The sequence below is a fragment of the Eimeria necatrix genome, genomic scaffold (genome assembly GCF_000499385.1).
Source record: "Eimeria necatrix Houghton genomic scaffold, Enh_scaff5, whole genome shotgun sequence".
NCBI lineage: Eukaryota > Apicomplexa > Conoidasida > Eucoccidiorida > Eimeriidae > Eimeria > Eimeria necatrix.
This window is the reverse complement of record NW_013654378.1, coordinates 53,414-70,208: the sequence shown is the minus strand read 5'-3', so window position 1 is coordinate 70,208 and position 16,795 is coordinate 53,414. Positions and strand designations below refer to the sequence as shown.

At 48.5% G+C, this 16,795-nt stretch overlaps 4 protein-coding genes across 4 annotated transcripts; 3 read left to right on the top strand and 1 right to left on the bottom strand.

The window, feature by feature from the left end:
* Nucleotides 1-865: 865 nt before the first annotated feature.
* Nucleotides 866-2,506, top strand: ENH_00065470 (hypothetical protein, conserved; the record flags this gene model as incomplete). The annotated part of the gene is made up of 1 exon (XM_013581831.1): nt 866-2,506. The coding sequence occupies one exon, from the start codon at nt 866-868 to the stop codon at nt 2,504-2,506; it is 1,641 nt and encodes a 546-aa protein (XP_013437285.1).
* Nucleotides 2,507-4,305: 1,799 nt separating this feature from the next.
* On the bottom strand, nt 4,306-7,752 carry ENH_00065460 (hypothetical protein, conserved; the record flags this gene model as incomplete). The annotated part of the gene is made up of 5 exons (XM_013581830.1): nt 4,306-4,857; nt 5,229-5,318; nt 5,860-5,984; nt 6,997-7,156; nt 7,546-7,752. The coding sequence occupies 5 exons, from the start codon at nt 7,750-7,752 to the stop codon at nt 4,306-4,308; spliced, it is 1,134 nt and encodes a 377-aa protein (XP_013437284.1).
* A 1,148-nt stretch (nt 7,753-8,900) lies between these two features.
* ENH_00065450 (hypothetical protein, conserved) lies at nt 8,901-11,804 on the top strand (the record flags this gene model as incomplete). The annotated part of the gene is made up of 3 exons (XM_013581829.1): nt 8,901-9,227; nt 9,606-9,975; nt 10,267-11,804. 3 exons carry the CDS (start codon nt 8,901-8,903, stop codon nt 11,802-11,804), a joined length of 2,235 nt encoding a protein of 744 aa, XP_013437283.1.
* A 2,224-nt stretch (nt 11,805-14,028) lies between these two features.
* On the top strand, nt 14,029-16,578 carry ENH_00065440 (GDA1/CD39 (nucleoside phosphatase) family domain containing protein, putative; the record flags this gene model as incomplete). The annotated part of the gene is given in 3 exon segments (XM_013581828.1): nt 14,029-14,265; nt 14,271-15,234; nt 15,839-16,578. Coding segments are annotated over 3 exon segments (1,941 nt in total).
* Between the last annotated feature and the right edge of the window lie 217 nt (nt 16,579-16,795).

The following is a 16,795-nucleotide window of genomic DNA, read 5'->3' as shown; positions in this document are numbered from 1 at the left end:
TGAAAGCCAAGTAATGGGTTTTCCTCGCCAACTAAGTCCATTATGAAATGCATTGTGCCCCCTATTTAAAACAGATTATCTTTTATTCAGCGGTAGTTCCGTATCTGGAGCATTTGTAAAGAAAATGCTTTCTCGAATGAAGCTCCGGATGAGAGTTCAACACCCTCCCTTGCCTGCTTCTTGTCCCACGCTTTGTGTCCGAATTTCCTTCTTAGACACAATTAATTATATTAATTGGGATTTAAAAAGAGAGAATGAACTTTAAAAAGAATGAGACCCGCGAACTGTTGAAGAAAGCACCATCCAACCAGCATCGTGCAATCCTGGTATGCCCGAGTGGCTCCCACTCCTGCCTGCCAAAACTGCACCTGAGACCTACCCTCAACAATAAACGCTAAATCTTATTTATAATTGTTTATAATTGTTGGAATACTCTAGAAATCTAAATTAGAAACATTAAACATCCTGTCTTGCCCGCGAACGTGTCGAATGCTTGCTGGCACGGGGTCGTTCTGCCTGTGCCAGTGGTCCTGGCCTGACTAAGTGACCCCAAAGATGCCATATAAACGGAGTTGAAGTTTAAAGTGAGATACTTTTGATAAAATGCTTTTAATTCCGGAAAATAGTCCAGTTAAACTCGCCCAAACAAGCAAAAGCAGCAGCAGCGCCTCTTAGAAAGCCCCTCCCCAAAGCGCCGCGCGCCGGGCATCGCTCCACGAGCATCGAGAGCAGCAGCGATCAGCCGATCATCATTCAGATCTTATATTCTGTTTTCATTCGTTTGCAACTTTGCGAATTGAATTCAAATTCTTTTTATATTCTTTTTACAGCAGATCACCCGCGTTTTTTTGTGCTTCCGCCGAAGATGGTCCGGCTGTCTCGGCAACTCAAGTTCGTCGTCTGTGGTGTGCTGCTCGCGCACGCCTACACTGCAGCAGCAGCTGCTGCAGCAGCTGCAGCAGAGAAAGAGCCTGCTGCTGACTCTGCTGCTGGTTTTCTTCGAAGACGAGAGGCATCTTCGAGTTCTGCGGAGGAAGTGGCGGCCTCTGAAGGTGAGGCTGCAGCCTCAAGGGAGGACTCCAGCGCCCCGAGGCCTCTGGTTTCTGACCCTTTTGCCTGGGGCCGTTCACCGCCCTTTGGGGAAGATATCCCCGAGGGTAGAGTGGACCAGTCGGGGCCCCCACCTGCCCTCATTACCCCCGCAGAAGCCTCAGCGGGGGCCCCTGCAGGGGCCCCTGCGGGGGCCCCAGAGGGGGCCCCAGAGGGCGAGGAGGGAAAGGCTGAAGAGGGCCAGGAAGAAGGCGAGTCTGGCTCCTCCGGCGAGAGCTCCAGCTCATCTTCCGAGGCAGCAGCAGCAGCAGAAGCAGCAGCAGAAGCAGCAGCAGCAGGGAGTGGTGAGGGCAGCAGGGGGGTGACTGACAGCTCCTCCACTTTTGCTGACGCGGGGGGAGATGAGCGGCCCGTGGAGGACTTGGGAAGCAGCGGAGATGAAGAAGAAGAGGAGCCTCTTTTTGGGACCCTCTTTGACGAAGTGGACTTCAAGGGGGCGCGGCGGCTGGCAGCAAGCAGCAGACGCAAGAGGACCAGCAGCAGCAGCAGCAGCAGCATCAACTTGAGGAGGGGGGCTAAGAAGGGCCGCCGCAGGAGAGTTGTGCGGGAGGGGGAGTCCTCTGAGGAAGAAGAGCCGGACTGGGAGTTGGGGAGGCTTTTCGAAGGACTTGTGGAAGCAGAAGCTGCTGCTGCAGCACGGTTTGACGAGGAAGGCAGGGAGCAGCAGCAGCAGCAGCAGCAGCAGCAGCAGCAGGGGGATCTGGGGAAGCAGGCGCTGCGCGAGCTGCTGGGACTGGGGGCGAAGCTCGAGGGCCCCGAGATCCCCCAGGGCCTCCAGAAGATCCTGGAGGAGGAGTTTCAAGGAGTTCAAGACATAGCAAAAGAGGCACTAAAGGGCCTCCAGTCCGAACTGGGGGGCCCCCGCGAGGGGGCCCCTTCCCCTGCAGCAGCTCTGGAGCGGCTGCTGGCTTTTGTGGAGCAGAAGGGGCCCCAGGGCCTCGAGGAGTTGGCAGCTTCTCTGGGCCTGCCGGGGGAGGCGCTGGCGTCGTTGCAGCAGGCAGCAGCAGCAGCAGCAGCAGCAGCAGACCCAGCAGCAGCAGCAGCAGCAACGCCCGCAGGCAAGAAGATGACTGCTGAGCAGGTGAAAGCTGCAGTTGAGAAGTTCGCCAGCCAACTCAAGACGGCGCTGCAGCCCACGGCGGAAGAGCTGCAGCAAGCTGCTGCGCTGCTGAAGGGCAAAGTGGCTGTGGGGCAGCAGCAGCTGCGCGAAGCAGCAGCAGAAGCTTCTGCCTATGTCAGCCAAACCCTAAAAGCGGGTTTGCAGGCGCTGCAGAAGACGCAGCCGCAGGTGCTCGAGGCAGTTGCGAGGTTCTACACTGCACTGGAAGAGGGCCCGCAGCAGCAGCAGCAGCAGCAGCAGCAGCAGCAGCAGCAGGAAGCAGATGGCATGAACTAGTGCTGGGTTTGCTTCCTGGACTCGGGTTTCCGCGAGGCAGCTTTCAGTGCGCCTCTGCTGCAGCGTCAAATGCTGGCGAAGTGGCAAATGATGTTTATTGATAGGTTTATTAAATGTTTATAAATAGTTATATCTTGTAATAAAAGTGTTCTTTGGATTTATGACAGCGGGGGAAACCCTTTTCGTCTCGGAGCAACTGGGGCAGCCTTTTGGTCTGAAGGAACAACGCCAAAGTGATGCGGATTTGGAAACACCTTTCTGTCATTATTTTATTTTATTTATTTTCTCGAAATTTCCTTCGCCTTTTGCTGCCAAGTCCACAAGTTCTGCGGCGAACGAGCTATGTATAGAAGGCGAAGCTGCATGCGCCGCCAAGTTGAATGGTGCAGTTTGGGGCTTCCCCGACTTGTTGAGTTTCTGAAAACTCTTCGATAATATTTTTTATTGTAAATTTTCTCATAGATGTGGCGGAAAAACTTAGAAAGAGAGGCACAGAAACTGCGCATGCAGAGGTGCAGAAACTCCTGCATGACTGACACAGTTGTACAGATCGCTTTTAGTTTTCTGCTTCTTCAGCCAATTTATTGCATAGTTTTCCCTCCAAATAGGAACTATATATGTACAACAAGAATAGTACAATGCTGTGGATATATTATTGTTCTTTTTTATTTGGAAACACAGATGTGTGGGATGTGTCTAATGCCACTTGCAATGGAAGAGCACAGCGGGAGGAACATTTCAAGATAAAATGCGTTGCAAAAGTCTGAATAAATAAATGAATTATTTCCAAATAAAATGTTTGGATCTGTACAAAGAAAATAAATGAACTGTGCAACTCATTCCTTGCAACTTTCCGTTTATCTTTCGTCGCACTTAGGGAGGGTTTTGGTTATTGCCTCAAGCCCGAAGCCCCAGGGTTTAGGGTTTGGGGTTCCCTAGGGTTTAGGGTTTGGGGTTTTCAAGGGTTTTCGGGAGGGCTTAGCCATTTCAGGGTCTACGCAACGCGCTTGTTGCGAGTTTCAGCGCTAGGGCTTAGGGTTTAGGGTTTAGGGTTTAGGGTTTAGGAGCTGTTAAAGCCAACTGCTGGCGTCGAAGTCGGGTTTTTTTTCTTTTTTCTTTTTGGTTTCTTTTGTGTTGCAAATCGCAAAAGATGCCAAACACGGAGCAGAAGCTTGTGAAGAGCGCTGAACAAAAAAAGGAAACAATTTGCCGAAGACATTTTAATTATTATAATTATTATAATTATAAGTATTATAATAATTATTTATTATTTATTATTATAACACAATTCACCGAAGACATTTTATTTTAATCATTATAGTTATAATTATTAGAATTGTTATAATTATTTGTTATTTATTATTATTACTATTATTGTTATTATTATTTATTTATTATCTAATATTATTTATTACTATTTATTATTATTTATTATTGTTTATTATTATTTAGTATTATTTACTTGTCAACTGCTGTCATTTCTTGCATGCATGCAGTGTTTGTTCAACTACAATAATTCTCGAGTGTCTGCAGAATCTAAATGAAAACTTCGCACTTTATTACTTTTGGAAAACTTTATTTTTATTCATAAATCATTTAATTCGAAAACTTTTATTTTTATTCATCAATCATTTAATTCGAAAACTTTTATTTTCATTTATCAATCATTTAATTCTATTTTAAAAGGAACAAAAGTACTCCACACGCGTTTGTGTCATTTGCAGTTTAAACCAAATGTGCATTTATGAATTGAATGTGCAATTACAAATTAAATATGCATTTATAAGTTAAATGTGCAATTATAAATTAAATAGGCATTTATAAACTAGAATTGCTGCAGCAGGTGCCACTATTTTTGCTGCTGTTGCTGCAGCTCCTGTTGCTGCTGCTACTGCTGCTGCTACTGCTGCTGCTGCTGTTGCTGCTCTTGTCGTTGTTACTGCTGCTTCTGCTGCTACTTCTGCTGCTGCTGCTGCTGCTACATCTGCTGCTGCTGCTGCTGCTACATCTGCTGCTGCTGCTGCTGCTGCTACTTCTGCTGCTGCTGCTGCTGCTGCTGCTACTTCTGCTGCTGCTGCTGCTGCTACATCTGCTGCTGCTGCTGCTACTGCTACATCTGCTGCTGCTGCTGCTGCTACATCTGCTGCTGCTGCTGCTGCTGTATTTGGACTAAAACTGTAGAGTTTACAAATTTGCATTACCTGCGTGGCCTGCGGCTCGTTGCTGCTGTCTTGGACTTGTGTCTCTTCCACTAAATGTCTCACAACAGTTTTTTCTTTTTTTCTTTTTAAGATTTTCTTTTTTCGAATTTCCGCCACGCGCTGCGCCAAGTAGCGAATTTCTGCCAAACTCTGCATGCACAAACAGAGCTTTTTCCATTTCCAAAATTGAAAATTAAATCAACAATGAAACATATTTTCCTTTTTCTGTACTTTATATTTAAAAATGGCAATAAACAAACAAATAAATAAATAAATAAATAAATATAAATATATAAATAAATAAATATATAAATATATATATGAGACTTTGCTGCGGGCAAGTTTGCGCATTTGACTGTATTTCAAGCAGCACTGAGTTGACCTAGAGGGGCAAAGAAGAGCAGCAAATAAAACAAATTAATTAATAATAAATACCAATAATATTAATATTAATAATAAAATATTAATAATTATAAATAAATGAAATGTTAAATGCAAATTAAATCCAAATTAAAACCCACTTTTTCTGAAGAAAGCTGCGGCTCTGCAGGCATCGACTGCAGCTGCCAGTCGGCAGCCTGCAGCTCCACACCCCACAACTTGTAAACTTCCTGAACACAGCAGCAGCAGCAGCAGCAGAAGCAGCAGCAGCAGCAGCAGCAGCAGCAGCAAAATTAGTGCATACCAAAGGTGTCGCCAGCATCGTTTGCGCAGTGCACCAGCAGCACCCGCAGCAGCAATAGCAGCAGCTTCAACAGCAGCAGCAGCAGCAGCAGCAGCAGCAACAGCAGCAAAAGCAGCAGCAATCTGCGTGCCAAATGCTGCAACACCCTCTAAATGCTCCATATTTACTCATCAAGTTCAAATAATGCAGCAAGAAGATGCAGCAGCAGCAAACGCATCAAAACTAAAAAGAAAAGAATCAATAAAAGTGAACAAGAGACAGAAAGAATCAAAAAAGCAAACAAAATAGACTCAAAACAAGCAGCAAATTCAAACAGAAAAAAGCAAATGCAGCAGCAAATAGGCAAAGAGTTCAGCTGCATGCAAGTCCAGGATGCAAAGAAGTGTTTAAATGGATTTATTTGTTTTATTAATCATTAAAAAACAAAAATAAATAATTAATTTAAAAAATAAATGCCAAACTCCCACTTGGGCAGCCTGAAGAGCCCCGTGTTTCGCCCAAAGCGCGTCTTCTGCACTTGTCAGTTCGTTCAAGAAAGTCAAGTAAGGAACCAACAGCTCATCTACAGCTTTCCGGCGGTCTGAGCTGAGACCTGAGAGAAAAAAGTTTCAAAAAGAAAATATTTATTCAAAATAATTAAATAATTGCTTTTAAAAAACAATTTATCGCAGAAAACCGCTGAGAAACACTTCATGACACACACAAGAGACTTGCCCCCCAACGCATGCATGCACTTTTGCTTATATGTATTAATGCATGCAAATACATGCATGCAAATTTAAGTATATATGCATGCAAATGCATGCATGCATATAAAGCTATATATGCATGCAAATATAAATATATATGCATGCAAATGCATGCATGCATATAAAGCTACATATGCATGCAAATATATGCATGCGAATATAAGTAGATATGAATGCAAATGCATGCATGCATATAAAGCGATATATGCATGCAAATATAAGTAGATATGCATGCAAATGCATGCATGCATGCATGCAAATAAATGTGCATATGCATGCATATGTATGCATGCATATAACTGTACACATGCAGGCAAACATACGCATGTGAATAAATGTATATATGCATGCAAATATATGCATGCATGCAAATGTACAGATGCATGCACGCCTATGCATGCACATAAATGCATATATATGCATGCATATAAATGCATGCATATAAATGCATGCATAGATATGCATGCATATATATATATATATACATAAATATAAATATATATATATATATATAAGAAAAAAGCAAGGCATATATATTTAAATATCTTAATTACAAATGAAAAGATACAAATTAAGACACTTGAATTAAATATGTGCTTTTGCATGCAGATTTGCATGCAAATTTGCATGCAAATCTGCATGCAAATTTGCATGCAGATTTGCTGCTAGTCTAAGTTTGCATGCATACACTCGAACGCCCCTGCATGCATGCGCGGAAAGCTGGCGCAAAAACGAACAAAAAGAAACAAAACAAACAAAACAAACTAAAAGAATATAATAAATAAATAAATAAATAAATAAATAAATAAATAAATAAATAAATAAATAAATAAATAAATAAATAAAGAACTTCACCAGCCACAAGAGCTGCGTATTTGGGGTGGGTGTAGTCGTTGCCGCCTTCCTTAAGTTGCAGGACTTTTGCTGCAGCAGCTTTTTCGCAAACTTCTTTTGCTGCTGCTTCTTGGCCTTCGAAATAAGAGTCCACAGCTGCGGCCTTAGCAGCAACATCGGCCTGCGCAGCAGCAAACCACCCAAAGTTGCTGCTGCAGAGCAGCAGCAGCAGCAGCAGCAGCAGCAGCAGCAGCAGCAGCAGCAGCAGCAGCAGCAGCAGCAGCAAGAGCTCGAAGCAAGCAAGTGCGGCTGCTGCTCCGCTAGCGCTAGTTGCTGCTGCTGCCCAAGGTCACGCAACGAAGCAGCAGCTACAAGGGCGCCTGCTGTTGCTGCTGCCGCTACTGCTGCTGCTGCTGCTGCTGCTGCTGCTGCTGCTCCTGACGCTATCCCTGGTGACGGCGCTGCTGCTGCCGGTACTACCTACTACTACTACTACTACTACTACCGCTACTGCTGCTGCTGCTGCTTCTGCTGCTGCTGCTGCTGCTGCTGCTGCTGCTGCTGTCGGACCTGGAGCTGCTGGTAGGCTGCGTAGGCGCTGCTGTACTCGAGCTGGAGGCGGGCGAAGTTTCGCTGCGCTGCAGCAGCGCCTCGCAGGCGAACTTCGCGGGCCACCAGGAGGGCCTGGAAAGGACTCATTTCGCAGCTTTCTGCATTTTGACTTGGACTTGGAGTTCCGCAGTTAATTAAGTTCGTGCTGACTCCGAAAAAAGCCATTTTCGCTGCAGCTTTCTCGCCGGCGGGACCTTCTGGGCTCTCGAGCCGGCTCGAGAGCCCCCAAACTCCCCTCAAAATGGAAGATCCGCGGCTCTTTGCATTCCCCGCGAATTCAACTTCGTAAAAAAAGAAATTTGGGAGCTTTTGGGGGAAAAAGGAGCGCTGGAAGCCGCAGATCAGCCGCCGCCACTCCGCCGCTGGCATGCAGAATCAGGCAGAGTCCGCAGCTGCGCAGCGGCGAACCGCGCCAAAGACGGAAAGCATTTGCTGCTTCGAAAGGCTTTTTAATTTGTAATTCAAATATTTAGAAAGGAAATTAAATTTGAATGAGAAACGCTGCGCTGAGGAGCGGCCGGGAGGCCGACACTTGCAAGATTCCGCAGCTGCGGCAGCCCGCCTGAAGCGTGGGGGCTGAAAGCTCGAAAATTGGAATTATTAAACACAAAAAAACTTCTTTTTGAAGATTTAAAGTGGTAATTAAACGAAAAGAATGAGTTTTGAAGATTTAAAGTGGTAATTAAACAAAAAGAATGAGTTGAAGATGTTCTCCTTCTTGCAGTGTCCAGCAGCCACGAGGCACCAGCCGCTGCGCCGAACGCCGACACCGGCCCGGCACCTTCGCCAACGCGATCTTCCCTTTAAATTGAATTTTTTTATTTATTTTTTCCTTTTCAATTATTAGACTTTCAATTTAATTCAATTGGCGCGGAGGATCTTCTCGCCTTGCCGCATTTCGCGGCCTGCACACCGCGCTCGTGTGTCCAGCCCACTGGAACGGCTCAGCCCGCGTCGCCTCCTGCGGCTTTTCACTCTTTCTTTCCATTAAAACTCTTTCAAAAGCATATTTTCACTTTCTTAAAACTCAAAAGCTACCTTTGGAGCTGCGCTGAAGGCAAAACAGCGCAGCAGCAGCAGCAGCAGCAGCAGCAGCAGCAGCAGCAGCCTCCGCCGCCGACAGCATCGGTTCCGCGCCGCGATCAGCTGCGCCTCTGCTGCTTTCTCGCTTTTATTTCTTTTATTTGACATTAAAAGTAAAAAGTTGAATTAAAGAAGAACTTTGGAGCTCATGTGTGCCTTTTTGAGCCCCTCCTTCCGCCATTTCGCATAATGCTGCACAGACCCCATCTGCTGCAGCTTTCCGCAGCCCCATGACCTTCCCAGGCCCCATAGCGCCCCCCTGGGGCCCCCTGCGGCCCTTGGGGGCCCCCCTGGACCCTCGAAGTGGCTGGGGGGGCGCAGCAAGTGCGTGGGGGGGCCCCTCTGGGGGGGGCCCCCCCCAGGGGGGGGCCCCCCTGGGGGGGCCCCCACGGGGGCCCCCAGGGGGCGGGGGGCCCCCCCAGCTGCTGCTGCAGCCGCAGGGAAGCTTCCTGAGGGTCTCGCAGTCCGTGAGATGGAGCAGCGGGGGACTTGTGGTTGAAAGCCACAGCGCCAGGGCCCAAGTTTTGTGTGCAGTGAAGGAGTTTGCTGCTGGAGAGGTGGGGCTTCGAGAGGCTCGCCTGGTAGATCTGCTGCAGCAGGGAGATGGGGCGATGAGGGCACAGGGTGTATGCAGCAATTCAAGTGCAGCACTTGTGCATAGTGGCGAGTAGCTGCATGCAAAAATGGAAAATAAAATTTAAAATGGAATAATAAAAATAAATAATGGGAAAATAATTAAAATAAATAATAGAAGTTCTGGTTTGCGAGGAGGAAGCCTGCGCAGAAGCGAGCTGTACATACACCGCAACCACTTTCTCACTTTTCGGGGCTGCATGCATTTCGCAGCAGCAGCAGCAGCAGCAGCAGCAGCAGCAGCAGCAGCAGCAGCAAAATTTATTTAATTAGCAGCGCTTTCATCTTTCTGTTTGTTTCAGGGGGACCACTATGGCAGCGCAGCAGAGAGGGGCCCCCGGAGTGCTTCGAGCAGCAGCAGCAGCAGCAGCAGCAGCAGCAGCAGCAGGGGCCCCCTAAGCAACTCGCAGCAGTGGGGGGCCCCCACAGGGGCCCCCGAGGGGCCCCCGGGGCCCCTCATGGTACCCTTTGTGGCAACTTGTGCTGCTGTCTGCGCCCACGTCAGCAGCAGCAGCAGCAGCACGCAGTCAGTGCAGTTCCTAAGGAAGTTCGAAGTGGTCCAGGCTGCAGCAGCTAGCAGCAGCAGCAGCAGCAGCAGCAGCAGCAGCAGCAGCAGCAGCAACGGCAGCAGCTTCCTGGGCCCTAGGAAGGGGGGCTTCAGAGCTGTTGAAGGTTTGTCTTTCTGTAGCTGCTGCAGCAAAGATGTTGCTGCTTCTGTTTGCTGCTGCTCTTTGCTGCTTCAGCCACAAATAATATTTTGCATTATTTGTTTATTTAATTATTATATTTTCAATATAATGCTGCTGCTAATATGGAACTGTCTTCTAGCAGCAATAATAAAATAAAAAACCACATTGCTGCTGCTGCAGTGGCCCCACACGTGCTGCTGTATTAGCCGTGCATACTTACTCTTTGCTTCTGCTGCTGTTGCTGCTGCTGCTGCTGCTGCTGCTGCTGCTGCAGGGACACCTCTTACTCGACTACGCAGCTGCAACGGAGAAGCTGCAGCAGCGCTGCCCCCCATCCTAAGCCCTGCAGCAGCAGCAGCAGCAGTTGCTGCTGCTGCTGCAGCGCCTTGGCAGCCACTGCAGGCTATTGAGGGCGGCGAACTTCTACCGGAGAGTGCAGCAGCAGCAGCAGCAGCACGCGCAGCAGCAGCGTCTGCAGCAGCAGCAGAAGCTGAAGCGCCGCCTGAGGATGCTTGGAGCGCGCATGCAGCGGATGAGCAGGAGGCAGCAGCAGCAGCAGCAGCAGCAGCAGCAGCAGCAGCAGCAGCAGCGGATACGTTCCCCCAGAAAGACACAACTAGGGCAAGCAACGAAAAGAAAACAAAAGGCAGTTCAGCAGCAGCTGCTGCTGCAGCACCAGCAGCAGCTGCTGCTGCAGCAGCACGCCGCCGCAGCAAAAGGGGAAAGCCCCTGCAGCTCTTCTCAGTGCGCACTCTCAAGGGGCCCTCAGCATGTTTGCCTTTGGGGGGCCCCCCTCCAGCAGCAGCAGCAGCAGCAGCAGCAGCAGCAAAGAAAGTGGCAGCAAGGCCCCGCCAAGCAAGGGGAGTCGTTTTTCCTGACCAAGTGCCTGCTGCTGCTGCTGCTGCTGCTGCTGCTCGAAAGAGCAGCAGCTTCCCACAGCCTGGGGGCCCCCAGCAGCAGCAGCTGTGGCCCCTGCGTTACTACACTACAAGCTCTGCAGCTGCAGCGGGAGGGCTCAGGGGCCCCCCAGGGGGGCCCCCGGGGGGGCCCCCAGGGGGGCCCCCAGGGGGGCCCCCGGGGGGGCCCCCAGGGGGGCCCCCTGCTGCAGGCAGCAGGGGCCCCCGTCATATGAGTACTGCAGAAGCTTACTTTGGGAGGGTACCGGAGGGTTCAGCAGATTTTAAGAAGCTGCTGACGCGGGGGAGAGCAGCAGCAGCAGCAAACGGGGACAGCAGCAGCAGCAGCAGCAGCAGCAGCAACAGGGGCAGCAGCAAGGAAACCAAGAGGAGGAGCAGCTGGTGGGGGAGGCGGAAGGGGGCTGCTGCAGAAGATGGGGAAGCTGGGGATTTGCATGCAGCAGCAAATATTGAGAAAAAGAAAAAAGAAAAGAAAAAAGATGAAAAGAAAAAAGATGAAAAGAAAAAAGAAACAAAAGTAAATACAAAACAAGAAGCTTATGCGCCTGGCGGGCGTTGGGGCGGGACGGAAGCAGCAGCAGCAATTCGCGCCATGACAGCAGCAGGAGCAGCAGCAGCAGCAGCAGCAGCAGCACGAGCAGCAACGAACCCGGGGCCTCCCCCAGCCTCCTGGGTGAACCCGCAGCAGCAAATGAACAAAGAAAGAATGGCTTTTAAAGAAGCAGCAACTTATTTAAAACCAAAAGAAAATAAAATAAATAATAATTGGAATGAAAAAGACTATTTATACTTCAAAGAAGATTCTGCAAAAGTCAAAAAAAGCCGCAGCTTTCCAGTGTCTTTTCTGGCAAAGTTGAAGAGCAAATTCACCAGATCCAAGTCTGCAAATGAATAAATTGCATTATTAATTAAATTTAAATTTAAAATTGATTTATTTATTCCAAAAAAGCCGAAAATAAATAAATATGAACGAAAAGAAAACACCGCGAACGAGCCAGGTGGCTGCGCTGAGGTGTACGTACACCTCGTGAGCCAGGTGGCTGCGCTGGGGTGTACGTACACCACAGACAAGTAATTCAAATTAAATGCAAATTAAATATTCAATTGTGAATTTAATTAAACCATTTGACTTCGTTTTCTAATTAGCAGCAGCAAACAGACTTTATGCAAATGCATGCACGGAAAGTAATTGCATTTTCATTTACAGTGCTTCTCCAACGGAATTTGCTGCTGCCGTTGTTGCTGCAGCAGCAGCAGCAGCTGCTGCTGCTGCTGCTGCAGCTGTTGCTGCAGCTGCTGTCGTTCGTGCTGCAGCTGTTGTTGCGCCAGCTGTTGCTGCTGCAGCAGCTCTTGCTGCAGCAGTTGGTGCTGCAGCTACTGGCGTTGCAGGTGTTGCTGCTGCAGCTGTTGTTGGCGTTGCAGCTTTTCGTGTTGCTGCTGTTGTTGCTGCAGCTGCTGCAGCTGTTGCAGCAGTGCTGCTGTTGCTTCAGCAGCAGCAGCTGTTCCTGCTGCAGCTGCTGCTGCCACAATTTTTGTATGTATTTATTAATAAGGAAGAAGTTCCATTTGTTTGTTTGAAATTGAGGTGTACAGACACCGCAGATTGCGGGGATGCATTTGTGTAAATAAATAAGTCATTTAAATTGAGTTCATTTCCTCTTTTATAATTTACCCTTACAAAGCAGCAGCAGCAGCAGCAGCAGCTGCTGCTGCTGCTGCAGCAGCTGCTGCTGCTGCGGCTGAAGACTGTCTTTCTCATTTGAATTTCATTTCCAGTTTAAAAAGAAAGTTTCTCATTTGAACTCTGTTTTATTTTTAAATTTAAATGAAATAGAAGACTTTTAAATTTAAATGAAATGGAAGAGCTTTTGGCTTTTGAGCTTCCCCAGGTGTACGTACACTCCATTTCTTCATTTGCAATCAAAAGAATGTTTTCTCCATTTTTTTTTTTGGAGCTTTTCAAATAAACAAAAAGACTATTTAGAAGTCCAGAACATCAAAAGGATTACAAATAATAAATAAATAATAAATAAACAAATTAATTAATTAATTAATTAATTAATTAATTAATTAAAAATACACAAATAGCACATTTTAGTGCAGGCCTGGAGGCGCATGCAATTAATTCATAAGTGTTTTATTTATCTTTTTGTTTCCTTTTATCCTCATGGTTTTGTGAGGCAAAAAAGTTGCAAAAGATAAATAAATAAAAGTCCAGAAAAAGGAAAAAGGATAATTTCCGAAAGATAAAAAAGGAGTTTTCAACTTTGTTGCTGCTGATATGCTGCAGCGTTGCTGCTGCTGCTGCTGCCGTTTGCTGCTGCTGCTTCGTGTCTTGTTGCTGTTTTCTCATTTTGCAAAGTGCGTTGTTAAGAACTTCCGAAGCTGAACTTAATGAACTGTGTCTTGCGGCGAAGTCGGCAGCAGCAGCTGCTGAATTTGTCATTTAAAAGACTTTAAATAGTTTTCAGAAATTCTTTTCTTTTGAAATAATCCCAAAGACCAAATTTACTCATTTCGCTGCGGACTCGGCGCCCTGGGGGGTGTCCGGGCAGCGGGCGGCGGCAGTCCGCAGGCTGTCGGAGCTTTCCGGGGGTTAAATTCGAAATTAAATTTCAAATTTAACGGAAAAAATGAAATAAAATATAATTTAAAAAGTGAAGATGCGGCGGCTGCAGTCGCGGGCGCAGCCGCGCCGCGAGGTGTACGTACAGCTGAGCATGCTGCGGCCAACGCCACCACCCCGTCACTGAAATCCACTTTCTAAACGGAGGAAATAACTGCATTTAGAGAATCTTTTTGCATTTCTGGGACCAATTGGTCTTGGGAACTTCGAAAATTCCCAGGATCGCGCGGATTCTCGCAGTTGTTCCCTCGTTCCCGCGGACCTGACCGCAGCTGAAGCCCGCGGCTTTTCGCGCTTTCTTCTCCGCCTCTTTCCCTTCCAAAAGGTATTCCTCGATTTATTTCTTCTTTTATTCCTCAGATCTGCAGCAGAAGCTCCAGCTGCTGCTCCTTCCGCCCCTTTTGCAACTTCCTGCACACATGTTCTGCTGCTGCGCCCGCGGCCTCCCCGCTGCCCACGGCTGACCCACGCGCCACCCCGGGGCCCCTTAACTATGGCCCGCACCTGGGGGCCCCTCATCCTCTTTCTCCTGTTTTCGCTCCTCCGGGGGCCCTTCGCTCCTGCTGCTGCTGCTGCTGCTGCTGCTGCTGCTGCTGCTCCTATAAGGAGGAAAGCAGTAGTAATTGATGCAGGCAGCACCGGCACTCGGGTCTATGTGTACAACTACACCTACACCCCGCGGGGCCCCCCGCGCTGCAGGTGGAGCTGCCAGCAGCAGCAACGAAGCGAATAAGCCCCGGAGTGACGGCTTTTGTGGACAACTTCGAAGACTCTGAAGAAGAAGATCTGGAGTTGGAAAAAGAAAAAGAAAAAGAAAAAGAAAAAGAAAAAGAAAAAGAAAAAGAAGAAAAGAAAGAAGTGGCGACAAGTGGAGAGAAGTTTCACAGCGACGCAGCAGAGAGCCGCTCGCTCGGGGTGTACGTACAGCAGCTGCAGCAGTTCGTGTTTGCTGCAGTGCCAGCAGCAGCAGAAAGAGCGGAGACTTTTCTTTTCTTCAGGGGCACTGCGGGGCTGCGTTCGCTGCAGCAGCAGCAGCAGCAGCTGCTGCTGCATGCAATCTGCAGCAAACTGAACTTGTGGGGTCTCAAGTTCGTCCCGGGGGCCTCCTGCGGTGTACTGACAGGCCACGAAGAGGGGGCCCTCGGCTGGCTCGCCCTCAACCAGCTCTTGGGGGCCCTCGAGCCCCACCTCCTCATGGTCACTAGCAGCAGCAGCAGCAGCAGCAGCAGCAGCAGCAGCAGCAGCAGCAGCGGCGAGAGCAGCAGCAGCAGCGGCGAGGGCAGCGGCAGCGGCAGCGAGAGCAGCAGCAGCAGCGGCGAGAGCAGCAGCAGCGATAGCAGTAGCAGCAGCAGCGAGAGCAGCAGCAGCAGCAGCGAGAGCAGTAGCAGCAGCAGCAGCAGCAGCGGGGAGGGAGCAGCAGCAGCAACGAAGAGAAGCACAGCAGCAATGGTTGAAATGGGGGGAGCTTCGGCGCAGGTGGTTTTCGAGCTGCCGCTGTCGCTGCTGCCGGAGGAGCAGCAGCAGCAGCAGCAGCAGCAGCAGCAGCAGCAGCAGCAGCAGCAGGTTTCGGGTGTACGTACACCCGAAACTGAAGGGGGCAGCAACTTCTTGCTGCCCGTCAAAGGCCATTCAGATTTAAAACTTCTCAAATTGCAAAATAAATATTTTCTTTTGTTCGCCAAAAGCTACCTCGGCCTCGGTGAGTTCAGGTGTACGTACACCTGCCGCGCATGCACCAGGTGTACGTACACCGCAGACACCCAAGGAATGCCTCCAAAAGCTATTTATTTATTTATTTATTTATTTATTTGTTTGTTTGTTTATTTGTTTATTTGTTTATTTATGTATTTATTTATTTATTTATTTATTTGTTTATTTATTTATTATTAATTTATTTATTTGTTTATTTATTTGATTATTTATTTGTTTATTTATTTAGTTGATTTATTCTATTTGATTATTTTATTTATTTGTTTGTTTTTGATTTATTTAATTGTCCGCTTATGTATTTGATTTTCTTTAATCAGAAAGTGCTGCTGCTGTTTTATTTCTTTTTCGAATTTTCTTTTTTTCAATTTGATTTATTTTCTATTTCCGAAATCCAAAAAAGCTTTCTAATTTATTTATCTTCTATCTTCCAGCCCCAAACCCTAAACCCTAAACCCTAAACCCTAACCGCCAACCTCCAAACCCCAAACCCAACGGAAGCCCCTACTCCCGCCGCCTCCGCTGCTGCTGCTGCTGCCGCTGCTGCTGCTGCTGCCGCTGCTGCTGCTGCTGCTGCTGCTGCTGCTGCTGCTCAGGCCGGCAGCTAGCGCTGGTAAGAGTTGCTGCGAGGAGTTTAAAAGAACATTACAAGTCCCAGGCCCTCCACTTGGAACTCCACCACAAACCCTTTCCAAACCCTAACCCCAAAACCCCCAAACCCCAAACCCTCTCCCACACCCCAACCCCGGGGGCCCCCGGGGCCCCCGGGGCCCCCGGGGCCCCGGGGGCCCCCCAAGCCCCAGGGGCCCCCGAAGCCTCAGGGGCCCCAGGGGCCTCAGGGGCCCCTGGGGCCCCCGAGGGGGCCCCCTCGGGGGCCCCGGGGGCCCCCGGGGCCCCCGAGTCTGGAGGGGCCCCTGGGGTGTACGTACAGCTGCCGTCTGCGTGGGAGTACGAAGCGCCCTTGTCTTGCTTTCCAGAAGATGTCACTTTTAGTTTGGACTTGAGCAGCAGCAGCAGCAGCAGCAGCAGCAGCAGCAGCAGCAGCAGCAGCAGCAGCTACTTCGTGATGGATGAGTTCCTCCACAGCGACGAAGGCAGCCGCGGGCGCAGCAGCAAGCAGCAGCAGCAGCAGCAGCAGCAGCAGCAAGAGACGCACACAGCAGCAGCAGCAGCAGCAGCAGCAGCAGCAGCAGCAGCAGCAGCAGCAGCAGCAGCAGCAGCAGCAGAATCAGCAGCAGCAGCAGCAGCAGCAGCAGCAGCAGCAGCAGCAGCAGCAGCAGCAGCAGCAGCAGCAGCAGATGTTGAGTTGGGAGTTTGTGACTCGGGAAATGGATGAAATAAAAATAAAAAAGTTTGCAAAAGAAGAAGCAAAAAAAATAAAAAAAAAAACAAAAACGAAAGCCAGAGGAGCAGCAGACTTCCACGGCTGCAGAGCTGTGGGTTTTAAATTTAATTAATTTAATTATTTATTTAATTAATTAAATTAATTAAATTAATTTAATCATTTGTTTATTTAAATTAATTAGTTAATTTAATTAATTGTTTAATTTAGT